This window comes from Acomys russatus, chromosome 28, assembly GCF_903995435.1.
Source record: "Acomys russatus chromosome 28, mAcoRus1.1, whole genome shotgun sequence".
Lineage (NCBI taxonomy): Eukaryota > Metazoa > Chordata > Mammalia > Rodentia > Muridae > Acomys > Acomys russatus.
The window spans coordinates 29,641,827-29,655,622 of record NC_067164.1 but is presented as its reverse complement, the minus strand read 5'-3'; the positions used below and the strand labels follow the sequence as shown (position 1 = coordinate 29,655,622).

Genomic DNA, 13,796 nt, shown 5'->3' with positions numbered 1-13,796 from the left:
CTGAAAAATGTTCTCTTCCTCCTCCCCCTTCCCCCTTCTCACCCTCTGCCTTCCCCTCCCCCTTCTCTCTCTCCTCTTCCTCTTCCCCACCACTCTCCTCCCCTCTCCTCTTATTATCAGGCTGTCATGTAGCTCAGGGTAGCCTAGAACTTGCTATAAGGCTGAGGAAGGTGTTGACTTCCTCATCCTCCTGCTTTAGCCTCCGAAGTTCTGTACCACCACCCCACCCCACCCCACCCCACCACACCCCACTCCACACACCCCACACCACACCACCATACCCCACTCCACACCACCCCACCCCACCCCACCCCACCCCACCCCACACCACCTCACACCACCCTACACCACCCCATCCACCCCCCCCCACCCCCCCCCACCACACCCCACTCCACACACCCCACACCACACCACCATACCCCACTCCACACCACCCCACACCACCCCACCCCACCCCACCCCACCCACCACACCCCACTCCACACACCCCATCCCACCCCACCACACCCCACTCCACCCCACCCCACCCCACCACACCACACCACACTCCACACCACCCCACCCCACACCACCACACCCCACTCCACACCACCCCACCCCACCCCACCCCACCTCACACCACCCTACACCACCCCATCCCACCCCACCCCACCACACCCCACTCCACACCACCCCACCCCACCACACCACACCCCACCCCACACCACCCCACACCACACCACCGCACCCCACCCTACACCACCGCACCCCACCCCACACCACCCTGCACCACCCCACACCACCTCATACCACCCTACACCACATCCACCACCCCACCCCACACTACACCACACCACTCCACCCCACATCCACCACCCCACACCACATACACTCAACCACCCCACGCCACCCCATCCCACACTATCGGGCATCAAATCCAGGTCTTCCTGTCAGCTGAGCTAACCCTCAGCCTCAACCCTCCCTTTTTACTTTGATATACACGGAATGTTCCCTGTAAGTACAAAGTGGTAGCTCTGGGGGATGCAGAGATGGCTCAGAGGTTAAGAGCACTGGCTGCTCTTCTAGAGGTCCTGAGTTCAATTCCCAGCAACCACATGGTAGCTCACAACCACCCATAATGGGATCTGGTGTCCTCTTCTTGTGTGCAGGCATACATGCAGGCTGGACACTGTATATGTAATATGTAGTAAATAAAGCAATCTTAAAAAAAAAAAAAAAAAGAAAAAGAAAGTGATAACTCTTACCACTTTCCCCAGGAACATACAACTTTCCCCAGTGACTAAATCTGCCTTCTATCGAAGACCTGCAGTTTTATGATAAAAAGAACATATATATTAAACATTTACATTATTTTAAACATTTAAACAATAGTGGGATTTTCTAGTGTCAACCTTTTCTGATGATCTTCCTCCCCGCAGCCCCCACATTGAAACATTTGTAAATGTTAGTGTAAGCCCTGCTGTGCTTTGGCTGTGGACACAGTCTGCCCACCAAGCTTTCATTGGTCCCTAGTGTGATGGTGTTCAGCTTCTGGGTCTTTAAGAGGTGGGTCCCAGTAAGAAATAATTAGACCACACGGTCACAGTGAGCCACAAGAGAGGTGCTAAACAGTGCGGAAATATTATCTCACCCGTGCAGATCTGTGCCTCTTTAGAACTTTGGAAAACAAAAGAGGGGGAAGTAGGTTGGAAAGCATCATAGTCAGCACAAATGCCTACCCTTGGTGACACCAAAGGAAGCGACTAAATAAACCTGGCCTAGGATGTGTGAGTATATAGTCCAGGCATAGAAGGACATCTTTACAGACGTCGTGATTTTATCCGTTTTGTGTCCTGCTTTGTGATCTTTGGTATTCCAGCATCTAGCATAGCCACCACTAGAACTAACCCTGTAGAGGATATGCTCAGAGTAGATTGACTGCCCTTGGCCTGCTCCCAGCCACGCCCCTGTTACTGTACATCCTCCTTCTCTCCGACCAGTGATTGCTTGTTCCTGTCTATACTTTGCTCACTTTCTCAGAGTGTTCTTGAACAGAGACCATCAAAACATGCTATGATGCAGCATGTCCCAACGGACTGCGTCTCTGGTTATGTGAGTGCCTAACCTCACAGAAATTTGAGTGAACTTATTCATGGGACCAATCCCTCCTTACCTCAAATCTGACCATATTAATTTTATGATCGTGTTTTAATTATTAACAATGGTTTTTTGTTGTTGTTGTTGTTAGTTTTTTGTTTTTTGTTTTTAGGTTTTTCAAGACAGGGTTTCTCTGTGTGTCCTTGGCTGTCCTAGAGTCGTTCTGTAGACCAGGCTGGCCTTGAACTCACAGTGATCCGCCTGCCTCTGCCTCTCAACTGCTAGGATTAAAGGCATGTGCCACTAAGCCTGGCCACAACAATGTATCTTTTAATGTTTAATACTGTGTCTGAGGATTCTGAAAATGTTTTCTAGTGTTTAATTGATGCCCAGGGGCACTAGTTGGTTTGTGAGAATATTTTATGTGCATTTTATGGGTATATATTACACATTGACTAGCTTTCTCAGGACAAGATTCTCTGAAAGTTTTTTTTTACATAATTTTTCATATCTCAAAATGTGTGTTTAATCAAGACCATCATCATTGAAGTTTCCCTTGACAGACATCTGAGTACATAGACCAGGTGTGTCTAGATGCTGCGGCTGCAGAGGCTCCTGAGGCGTGGCTGACGTCTAGGGAGGAAGTAGGTAAGGGGAGCCAATAGAGTAACGCAGAAGAGGCTTTGATTTGCTGTGAGGCGTGGTGTGGTCATGAAGCCAGGCTTTCCCAAATCATAGAGCTGAAAGAGTAAGATGAGCTTGCATTGGAGATGGGAGGGGGGCATGGAAGAGAAGGACAGACAGAGATGAGGATGGAGTTGGGCAAGGACGTTGGGTCTGCATTATAGAGGTGGTTGCTAAAGCCGTGATTGGCCAGACCTCAGGTAGAACTAAAGCCGTGATTGGCCAGACCTCAGGTAGAACTAAAGCCGTGATTGGCCAGACCTCAGGTAGAACTAAAGGACAGAGTGCTTGCATGTGTGAGCCCTCACACCACACAGAGGACCAGCTCTGTGCTTACACACATAAACACTTATATCTGTATGTATATATGTGTGTGTATGTATATATACACATATACATATTTCCATATATATATACATACACACATATACCTATATATAATCTGCATATGAAAACTGTTGATTTTGTTAAAAATAAGGTGAAATTTGAGAAGACCTGAGAAAACTAATTTTTGTGACCAAAGGAACCTCTTATTTTCCCGCTTCTTCTTTGAAGAGCTCTAATTTAGGTGAGGAAAGCCGCTGCTTCCAAAGTGCTCCGCTACACTCTGGCATAGTTTCAAAGAAACCCTCTTCCCCAGTTAGCTAACCGCACCTCCAGAGAGGGGCAAGCTCTTCTCCGTCGACGACGACGTAACGTCCTTAGCGGGACTCCCGCTGCTTGGTTCTTGTATCTCGCAGTGGCAGCTGTGAACATATATACCATTGATTGTGAGCCTGTGATATAAATCCGACTGAGCATGCCCACTAATTGGTTTGGGAGCTCGCTATAGACAATGCTTTCTTACAGTGGTCTGTGTGGATAGGCCCAGTCACAGGGTTAGTTCTGCTTGAGAGCACATCAGCGGCATCTCGAGAGTAATTACCCAACAGCAGTTTCCCACAGCCGGACCAAGGGCTTCAAAGGCTTCTGAGTTTACAGCCAGTATTAACCTATATCTGAAACATAATGTTCCCACAAGGACTCCGTTCTCTCTTCCTCCTGATTAAGTGTGTGGGGTTACTGAGTTCATGTGCTGTGTGCTAAGAATCTGCTGGAAATTTACTTGGTGTTAAGTAATTGAAAATCTTTAATAACCTGCAAAAAATGCATAACTATGGATTGGATTGTTTCTATTGCTCCATAATATGATTGAAGTAAGTTTATCTTAAAGAAAGATTGGATATTTTGGGGAAAAATGCCTTCTCTGAAAAACAAACCTTGAAAGTTATTATTTTGTTTGCTCTGTAATCTGAATCACTATATGCATTCAGTTGAAATGGTTGAAATAAATATTTATGTTTACACTCAAGGAAATGATTTATTTCTTGCATTATATAGAAATCTATAATAACGACATCTCTCTATGCCAGATCTTTTACAATTTTTATATTAATTTTTCTTTTTTTTTTCTTTGCAGGTCAGAAACCAAATTTGACTCGGGTTCAGGTATGTTTACATTAATAATGTTATCCTGAGTATTTTTTTACGTGATTCTCTGAAAAGCAATTCAACACATCTAGAGCCATTTTGACTTTAAACAGACTGAACAATCTCTTTTGAAGACATGAGCCCCACATCAATGCAGGGCTGTGGGATACTTCAGATCACAATCTGAGATGTTCACGCTAGGATCTTTCATAGTTTTGAAATAAACATTAAATGCCCTCTAACTGCAGAGTTCCTTTTTAAATGCAGGGGTAGCTGTTGCGCATGCCCATTGCTCACAGCAGAATATTACTTTGTAAATAGACAAAGCATCCTAAGTGGTTCGAGGAGCCTCTGCAAGTGATTTGGGGGCGGTAGGTACACTTTATTTGAGCAGAAATAGAGATTCATCCATGACGTAGGCGGTTTAATGCTTTATTGAAGGATGATAGAAAATTAAAATCACTTTGAGCTGTTGTGTTGTATTTATCGAGACAGGATTTACCAACAGTGGTATTATCAGTGGCATTAGATGTTTTCTTGCTGTTAAGCACGGATGTAGTCCTGCAATGCTCAAAATTGGCTGTATCCTTTACCTCTTGCTAAGATCTGTGGACTGCAGAGTTCCCAGAGCTGCTTATAACTAAAACACAAAATTTGTCTCATGTTGGGTACCAAGGATTATGCCCTTTGATGGATTGTTAATACATCAACATTAGTTTTCAATCCTAATAGATTTTCAGGGAAAAAAATGTATATAACTTGCTGGATTTAAAAGTCACACTTTGACTACTGAGTTTCACTGTATCTCTTTCTAAAATGTGTATGTTTATTGAGCACAGAGAAACCAGTGGCTGTAAATTCCTTTTGATAATAGCCTCACAGAGCTAGCTTGCTTTTTTTTCTCATGATCGTCCCTGTGTGGTACAGCTTTGAGTTTCTCTAGTTTTGAGGGAGTCTTATCTTAGCTGATGAAGTCTTCTAGATTTGACCTAATGAATGCACCTAACTTCAATGCCAGGATTCCAAAACTCTTTCTAGTCAGTGTTCTGGGACTTCTGAATTACACGTGCCAAACAAAAAACCAAGCACAAAATATCAACAATATGAAGGCTAAAGATGTAATGACATTGAAGCAACTATTTGGTTATTGACTAAATGAAATTGATGTAAATAGGGTGAAAATGTTTTTAATTGTTGAAATCTCTAAGTATAATAATAAATAAACTGACAGAGAATGAAATTACACATTAACTACAAGCCTTAAAAATTCTGTCAGCCATAAAGTAATAAGATAATAACTGTTGTTCATTGATTATATAATTTAGTTCTTTAAATTTCAGGCAAGAAGTTGGTTTAAAGTTTAAGATGAGGACTGTGGCTTCTAAAAATGAAAGTTCCAGTAGGTCCATTTTGAAAGTGAAAGCTGGGACTAATGTACAAGGCTGAAATATTAGGCTGCTATTGTCAAAGTCAAATAATTTATGTTAAGATTTTTTAATCCAAATTAAAGTGTGCTGCTAAATTCAAGTACAGAAGGCTAGTGTTTATCATGGAAATAGTTATAACATCTGTACAGGCTCACATTTCACTCTTTTGACCTAAGATTCTTTTTGCCCATAATGCTTTTCTTCATTTCTGTGCTTTTGAATGTCTGTTAGACAACACCCGCATGTCTTTGGAAACTTCAGTTAGAGATGCCTAAAACCTTATGGGACATGGGAGTTAAAAGTTTATTTGTACTTTGCTTTTTGCATTCAACTCTGGAGTAAATTTAGAGGTTGTGAAACGAGCAATTTTTTCCCCCTTTCTGAGCTCTGAGCACTAAGCTTACCACTGACGAGGAAGCAGACAAAGAAAGCACGGTGCTCATTCCTTGGTGCTTTTTATCGTGCAAATTTTGGTTATGAATAAGATGCCATATTGGAACAATTAAACGTATGACTTTAATAGATTCAGATTCTTGTTCATCGAACACAGAAGGTACTAGCTCTACTTAATGTTGTACGTGGTTTGACAAAGCAATAGCTCTGGCTGAGGAATGGTGCCACGTTAAACATGATGGTCAGTGGCTGGCCGCAAGGCAAAGGATTTCAAAGTATACACATGCACATGTGTGTGTTTACAGATTTGCGTATGTATACATATTATTTAAGAAAAGTACCCAGTTTATGGATTGGCTTACTGCACACTATTTGTAGTTAGTACAGTTGAGTTTCAGGGTGTTCAGTAAGATTTAGAAAAAAGAAAGGCTTTCATTGCTATCGCGTGGTTTAAAACAAAAAAAAAACCAGTTGGTTGAATACACACCAAATTGTCAACCAGAAAAAGACCATAAAGCTTGTTTGGTTTTTATTTAATAAAAAGAAAGCCCACAGACAACTTTCTACTGTTTAAAAAAAATGTGTTTGTGTGTGTGTGTATGTATGTATGGTGTGTTTGCATATACCTGTGTGTATGTGTGTCTATGTATATGTGTGGTGTGTGTATATGCATGTATGTGCGTGTGTGCGTGTGTGTGTGTGTGTGTGTGGTGTGGTATGCACATGCATGTGTGTATGCAGGCCAGGAGATAACCTTTGCTGGGTTAAAGGCATACACCACCATGTCTGGCCTTATCTCTCTGGCTAATAACTTGCCAAATAGTCTAGATTGATGTCTAGCAATCTACCTGCCTCTGGACTGCTGTGATATGATTACAAGCATGTGCCACTGTGCCTGACTTTATATATATTTATATGTGGGTTCTGGAGATAAAAAATAATAAGTCTTCCTGTTTGCAAGTCTGAGCCATCTTCTCAGCTCCTTAAATTAATTTTTTAAATTAAAAATTAAGAATTATTTAATTTATGTGCATGTGTGCCTACATATATATGCACCATATGTGTGTAGTGCCCAGAGGCCAGAAGAGGGTGTTGGATCTCCCAGAACGTGAGTTACAGGCAGTTAAAAGCTGCTATATAGTTGCTGGGAACCAAACCTGGGTCTTTCACAAGAACAGTAAGTGCTCTTAACCACTGAGCCATTTCTCCAACCCCTAAAATTAAAATTTTTATGTTGAAATTTTCAATCATACTTAAAAGTAGGGAGTACAGCATTTATCAGTGAGCACTGTCTAACAATCATCTAAATATTATTATTAATAATTTTGCACACATAGTTTTTCTCACAGTATTTTAAGGGTAGTCAGTTTTATGTGGTATTTAAAACCTGACAATTACAGACTGTTTTGGCCTACTGAATGGGGGGTCAGTGGGGTTTTCAGGATTTTTACCTGTTGTAGAAGTTTGATGGCCACACATGGGTTATGAATCGGAGGTTGCCGCACTTCCATGTTCACGCTCAGACAGAGAAATGGAAGTTCTGCTTCTGGAAAGTCATCTAGTTAGGAGCCCTGCTGTCGGAGCCCAGGCACTTAAAAATGTGTTCTGTTGATTAATGACCCGACGATCTGGAGTTTTGCCTTTGTCAGTTGAGAATAATGAGTTGGCCTTCTTTCTAAAGAAACTTGAAAGTTTCTGTGTTAACATGAGTACCTGGTGGATGTCTCTTCCCTAAGAGCTTGTGGGGTTGGTGATCTTACAAAGAGAGTAAAACAGACTTCCTTTTATGTTCAGAACTAGCAAGGCGCTCTGCTCTTCACCCCATGGCCCAGCCAGGAAGCTTGTTGACGCTAGAGGCAGCAGAGCACAGAGCTTAATGCAGTGACCAAACATGAAAGCCGGTTTCACATCTCGGGGGTAGGGGGTGGGGGGGGGGGGACAGCTTTTGAAGGTGGGGGGGGGAAAGGGGGGAACTGTGGAGCATATTGCATGATAGGCTATATAAACAGAGCCCCGGAGGTCAGTGCGTGGATGCAAACCAATTAAAGAAAGAACTCTGGCTTTGCTTTCTGTCATCTGGACGGGGAGGATCACACACTAACATGTACAGAGTTGAAGTGTGAACTTTGCTGGAGTAAAGTTTGGCACCTTTGGAAAATTCATTAACTCTTTCATCCCACAAACCAAAACAATTTTTCCTAACAAGGACTCCCAGAAAGTTAGAAATAAAATGGGAAACACGTGTTCTTTCTGGCCATTGGGAACATAGCCCTTAGCAGAAGGGTCAATGAATAGGATGGATGAAAACTAGGTTGAATGGTTGAAAAGACCCAGGTCTTCAGTGAAATTGAAAAACGCACGTGTGCGTGTGTGTGTGTCGTTCATGCTCTTGCAGAACAACTTCCAAAAAACGCATCGGTTTTATTCTCTTCTACATTCTAGCAATGATGCAAAGATACAGCTTGCTAATCAGTAATTTACTAATCAGTGATGAGGTAGGATATTGTTGTTTTCTGTCTAAGATTCTGATGTGTGCAAGCCAGTAGCTGTCCGTTAAAGACGGCCTGTGGCCCTTCTGCTCTAGCTTTTAAGTGTCGCAGGCAGTGTTTGGGTGAAAAAAATGAAATACCAAGTTAAAAGTTTCATGGCCCATAAACATTTAAGACAAAGCTTTCTAGCCACTGAGCCATCTCTGCACCACTTAAAACAATGTTTTCTATAGAAAGCGGATAAGCATAGGTTTTGTGCTCGCTGTTTCAGTAGTGCTTGGGCTAACTGTCCTAGGGAAATAGGCTCATAGAACACAATGTCTCAAAGGTATAAGATTTCATGAAAGCAAATTATGGAGGATTAAGAAACCTAATGAGCAGGGTTTTGTGTGGAGAGCAGAGGTGGGAGCTCTCTGTTAACTAAAGCCCAAGTGTAGAAGGTTAGGAGGTCCTAAACGACACGATAATAAAAGGCATGAAAGAGTATAATTATCCTGAAGGGTGAAAAAAAAAATTCAAGGAACAAAAAGCAGCTAGTGTCAGTGTTAGGATCCATAGTTAAAAGGGATCTCCACACCAGGGGAAGGAAACCAAAGAATCGGATCCGTTGATGCCCAAAGGCACCGAAATGCAGAGTGCAAAATTATGAGCGGCGATAAGCTGAGGGAGAGGGAGATATTGCACATAGCAGAGCTAAAGTTTTAGACTTGCTAACAAATAAGGCAATTTGCCCTTCTCGAGAAATGTTAATAAGGAAAATATTTTCCATTCTTGTATGACTGTGTTGACAATATAGTTTGGCTTTACAATTTTGTGCTTTAAATTTCATATTTTAATGACAACGAGGAGAAGGGAAATAAAATATGAATCTCTCTACCAAAACACTGAAATCCATACTTGGACATCATTCAATAGAAGTAAGAAAAATACTGGCTATTCAACAATTCATTCATTCAACTTATATTTATTGGGAATGCTCTATGCCAGGTGTTGAGGTGGGTAGCTGTGAACATGGTTGACACAATTAACTCTCTCATAGAGTCTTACAGAACGTGGTTCCCTAACAGGAATTCCCGTTGGTTTCTCTGTGTATTTTGCAGAGAAGGGCTAGCAAGACTAACCTTAGCTCCAGATGGTAGGTTTCAGAGTCTCTTGGTGTTTAAGCATGAGCCAATATATTTTAAGTTTAGACAAATTCACTTTCCTTTGCATTGTCCAATTGTGTTTCTTACTCAGCTTTTATGAGGATAGCCAATGGTGCTAAGGTCTCAGGGGCACAGCAGATGGGCCCCGAGAGAGGTGAAGTGGAAGATAACAGAATGTGCGTTTGTGAATCCTGCCCTGCTTGAGGTTGGAATGAGAAGCCAGGTCTCCACTGTAACCACCTTACTGGTTGTGTCAAAGCAAGCCCAGCACGGAGTCATAAACTAAGTAAGGCAGGAAGTGGCAGAGCAGGGGCCGGGTGCTGAGGCTGCCTTTGACATAAAAAGTTTCCTTGTTCCCAGCACCTTTTAACTGTTTGGTGTTTGCTGCTGGATCACGAATTTAAATTTTATATCTTTCTTTCTTTTTTGAAGTTAAAGGTGTGATTTTCCCCTGTGATGTTATAGCTGAATTCTGGAAGGTTTTATATAATCAAAAGAAAAAGGAAAAAAAAAAAAAAAAAAAAAAAAAAAAAAAAAAAAAAAAGAAACACAGACTTGGAGATTTGGTTTTCTCTTGGGTGTGTTAATGTTTAGGAAAACGTTCTCACTGCTAGTACGGGTGTAATTGTTCTTTCTTCTCCTAATGAGAAGTGTAGATGAGACACACAGTGCAGAGTAAGCACACAATTGAGATGGCTAAATGTCTATTAGTATGCCCACTGCATCTTACACTCAAGTCAGTCACCTTATAACAATATTTATTGAATTAGAGTGATTATATTTTTAAAATAGATTCAGTTCTTTTATTTCTCATGATTTGGGAACCTAACTTAAGCTGTGGCATTCCTGATAAATAACGAAAATATTTGCCTAGTGCTTTTCCATGAAAAACATTTTCATAAATCTTATCGAGTTCTACTGGGCCACATTCAGCAGTGAAGGAAGTTCAGCTGCAAAAAGCTGTGCAACTTACTCAAGGCCGTGTAGGTATTTGTAGGTACTAGTAGTTATTGCTAAGTTTGGGTCCATGTTGGCCCAAGTATGGTTGTGTTTAATGGCATGTTAGCCTCCAGTGCTCTGGCCTACAACACCACTATGAAAGCATTGGCTTAGCATGGAGATGTTTTCACTCCAATATCTACCTGCATGTGTAAGACGTGGAGGAGGACTTATGATGTTTCTTACTTCCACTGACCTTATACTTTAACTAAAGAAATGGCATCTATATGTCCGTGGCAGCATGGTTGACTCTCATTGATGGTACCCAAGTAGAAAGGGAACTCCTTTAGAATGTGGTAGGTGTTCAAGAATTGGGGTTGATATAAGCAAGGAGGGAGCACATCTTTTTTTTTTATTTTTTATTTTATTTTAATTTTTATTATGTATACAATGCATATGTGCCTGCACGCCAGAAGAGGGCACCAGCTCTCATTATAGATGGTTGTGAGCCACCATGTGGTTGCTGGGACTTGAATTCAGGGCCTTTGGAAGAGCAGGCAGTGTTCTTAACCCCTGAGCCACCTCTCCAGCCCGAGGGAGAACATGTTAAGTAGTCATTGAGGGACAAGTTCAGAGATACAGTGGCAAGTGCAGTTGGGGATGAGTAAGTGAATCAACCCACTAGAACTAGAGAATCTTGTCGAAAGGTCAAGGTGGTATTGAGATCTTAACACAGACTCTAGGGTAAAGAATAAAGAGTTCGGGCTAACCCTGTAGATGATAGTAACAGTTGGTAATGTTGGCTTTATAGGTCAACGTTATACGTCAACACAGAACATCCTTGAAATGTTCATGTCCCTGACACATTTTACTCATTCCTGGGCAGAGATGAGCTATGCCACTCTGTGGTCCCCAGAAATGCTGGTGTAACACGTGTCTTGTTTACAGGATTAAGAGTCTAACAGCTTGTTCTAATATGCAAGGGGGCTTAATACATTAAAGAACAAGTGGAAATTTAAAAAAGGTAGACATTATTTTGTCTATAATGTTAAAACACTCTTCTACGTGTCTTAAAAACACTCTTTTAGGTTTCGTTTTGCCTTCAACAAGGTTTCTTTCTTCTTGCCTCAGCCTCCTGAGTGTGGGCTCTAGTTGTTTCCCTCTACTGGAGTTCTAACTGAGGCAGAGATCCCTCCACTGAACTCCATATTCAGGAAGACTTTTAAAACTCTTTTTTAATGTGAATATCTTCCCTTTTCTTTTGTATTATGGGATTACACTACAGAAAAGAACGTTCTATAGGAGAGTCCTCTGGAGCTGAGGTGGCTCAGTGGTGAAGCACATTTATTGCTTTCACAGAGGACCCAAGGCTCACAACTGCCTGCATTTCCAGCTCCAGGGGATCTGACACCTTCTTCTGGCTTCTGGGGGCTCCTGAATGCATATACACATACCCAAGTACACATACATAGAATTTAAAATGATGAAAATATATTCTAGTTATTATTCATTTCTCAATGTCTTGTGATAGGTGCTGAATATAAACAAATTGTGAGTAAATTTTTGCTTGCTGATCCCGGGTCCTTTGATTTTTCTATCTTTATACATATGAGAGATTCACACAGTGTTTCTTAAGAACATGAGTGGCCAAACAGCACATATTGTATTCAGATGTTATTATTAATAGTAGCCTATTTTATTGATATAAAAATATTTAACCACTAAATATTAAAAATATTCACTTCACATTATAGTTTCCCATGACATGGCATGCGTAATGCTTGCTGGGTGGATGAAGGACAGATGGAATGTTGTTGAACTTTGTAAAGTATATTGTGCCTATTATATACCATTTTCAAATTAATTTTGGAAATTTACCATTAACCGAAGTGGTGTTTTTTGTTTTTTGTTTTTTAAATAACAATATATCCATAAATTACTTTGTATCCAAGTCATTCATGCTATGAATGGAAGACTAGGTGGAAGGTCAGTAGAAATACTTAGTGGCATAGTTTAGTAGCATAGAGCAGCCATGCAGAAGTTCACATTTTATACTGTAGCAGTAAGAATAAGCCTGAGGCTCTGCAAGGAATTTTAAAAAAGAATCTATAGCTTTCCCCCCTCACATTTTAGATTTATTTATTAAGTTTATTTATGCATAACATTTCATTAACATTAATCTTTTCTGGTGTTGTATACTAATAGAAAAATGTTTTCACTGTGTAAATGAAGGTAACATTAATATTTCATTCAAATGTAGCCCATCAGACTTCTTTTTATAGGAATCTATATTATTCTGAGACAGGGTCTCAGGGTTTTTCTGAGTAGGCCTGGCTGTCCTAGAACTCACTCTGTAGACCAGGCTGGCCTTAGGCACATAGAGTTCTGCTTGCCTTTGCCTCCCCAGTGCCGGGATTAAAGGTCTGTGCTACCACCACCTGTTATAGGAATATCCATTTAAATGCATTATATTTTGTGACTTGGTTAAAATCAATTTTAATCTACACATTTGTTTCCTCAATTGTATAGAAATGATTTCAATTTCATCACAACTTTTCGTCACCAGTTTTCTTACGACATTGCCAGAGTATGTGGCTTTTACTGACTTACTTATTAGAAACTTTGAGTTTTTTGTTGATGTTCTGCCTGCTGCAATATTCATTTTCTTCATTGTGTGATGATATGATTTTTCAGGATTACAGAAGACTGCATAGCTAGATCTTAGAATTTTCATTGTTTCTAAGATGCAGTCTTAGTAGATTCTACAGATTTGAAACAATTGACAGGACATATATTTGAATATAAAAATTTCCCCCAATGTTTAAAAATTATATTAAATTTGGACATAATAAACTATGATTCCTTACTCAAAATTTTCTTTGTAATATTGTTATGCCTCTAGGCAACTTTTGAATTTGCAAGCTGCCAAGTGTTAGCATGAGGGAGGGTGGAGATGAGTTCATGTATATGTAAATATATTATGATGCTTCGGAAAAAGACATTTTCCTAGTGACCACGAACTAAAAAGGAGATGTTAATGTCAAAATGAAAGCTTTATCAACTTGGAAGTTTACGTTACAGTTTAATTCCACATGGACTTTGGGACACAGGCTAGGATCAAGGCTCCTACATTGCCTTAGCTAGCTGTGAATTGCTTTAGACTCATTTCGCAT

The 13,796-nt window shown here is 40.8% G+C and overlaps 1 protein-coding gene across 2 annotated transcripts in view; it reads left to right on the top strand.

Moving 5' to 3' along the window:
• Window positions 1-13,796, top strand: part of Msrb3 (methionine sulfoxide reductase B3) — a 120,177-nt gene that overhangs the window by 69,384 nt on the left and 36,997 nt on the right. For both annotated transcript variants that reach the window (XM_051170904.1, XM_051170902.1), the window contains one exon: window positions 4,220-4,248. In XM_051170904.1, the coding sequence (XP_051026861.1) occupies window positions 4,220-4,248 (29 nt within the window). The remainder of the gene's footprint in view (window positions 1-4,219; window positions 4,249-13,796) is intronic.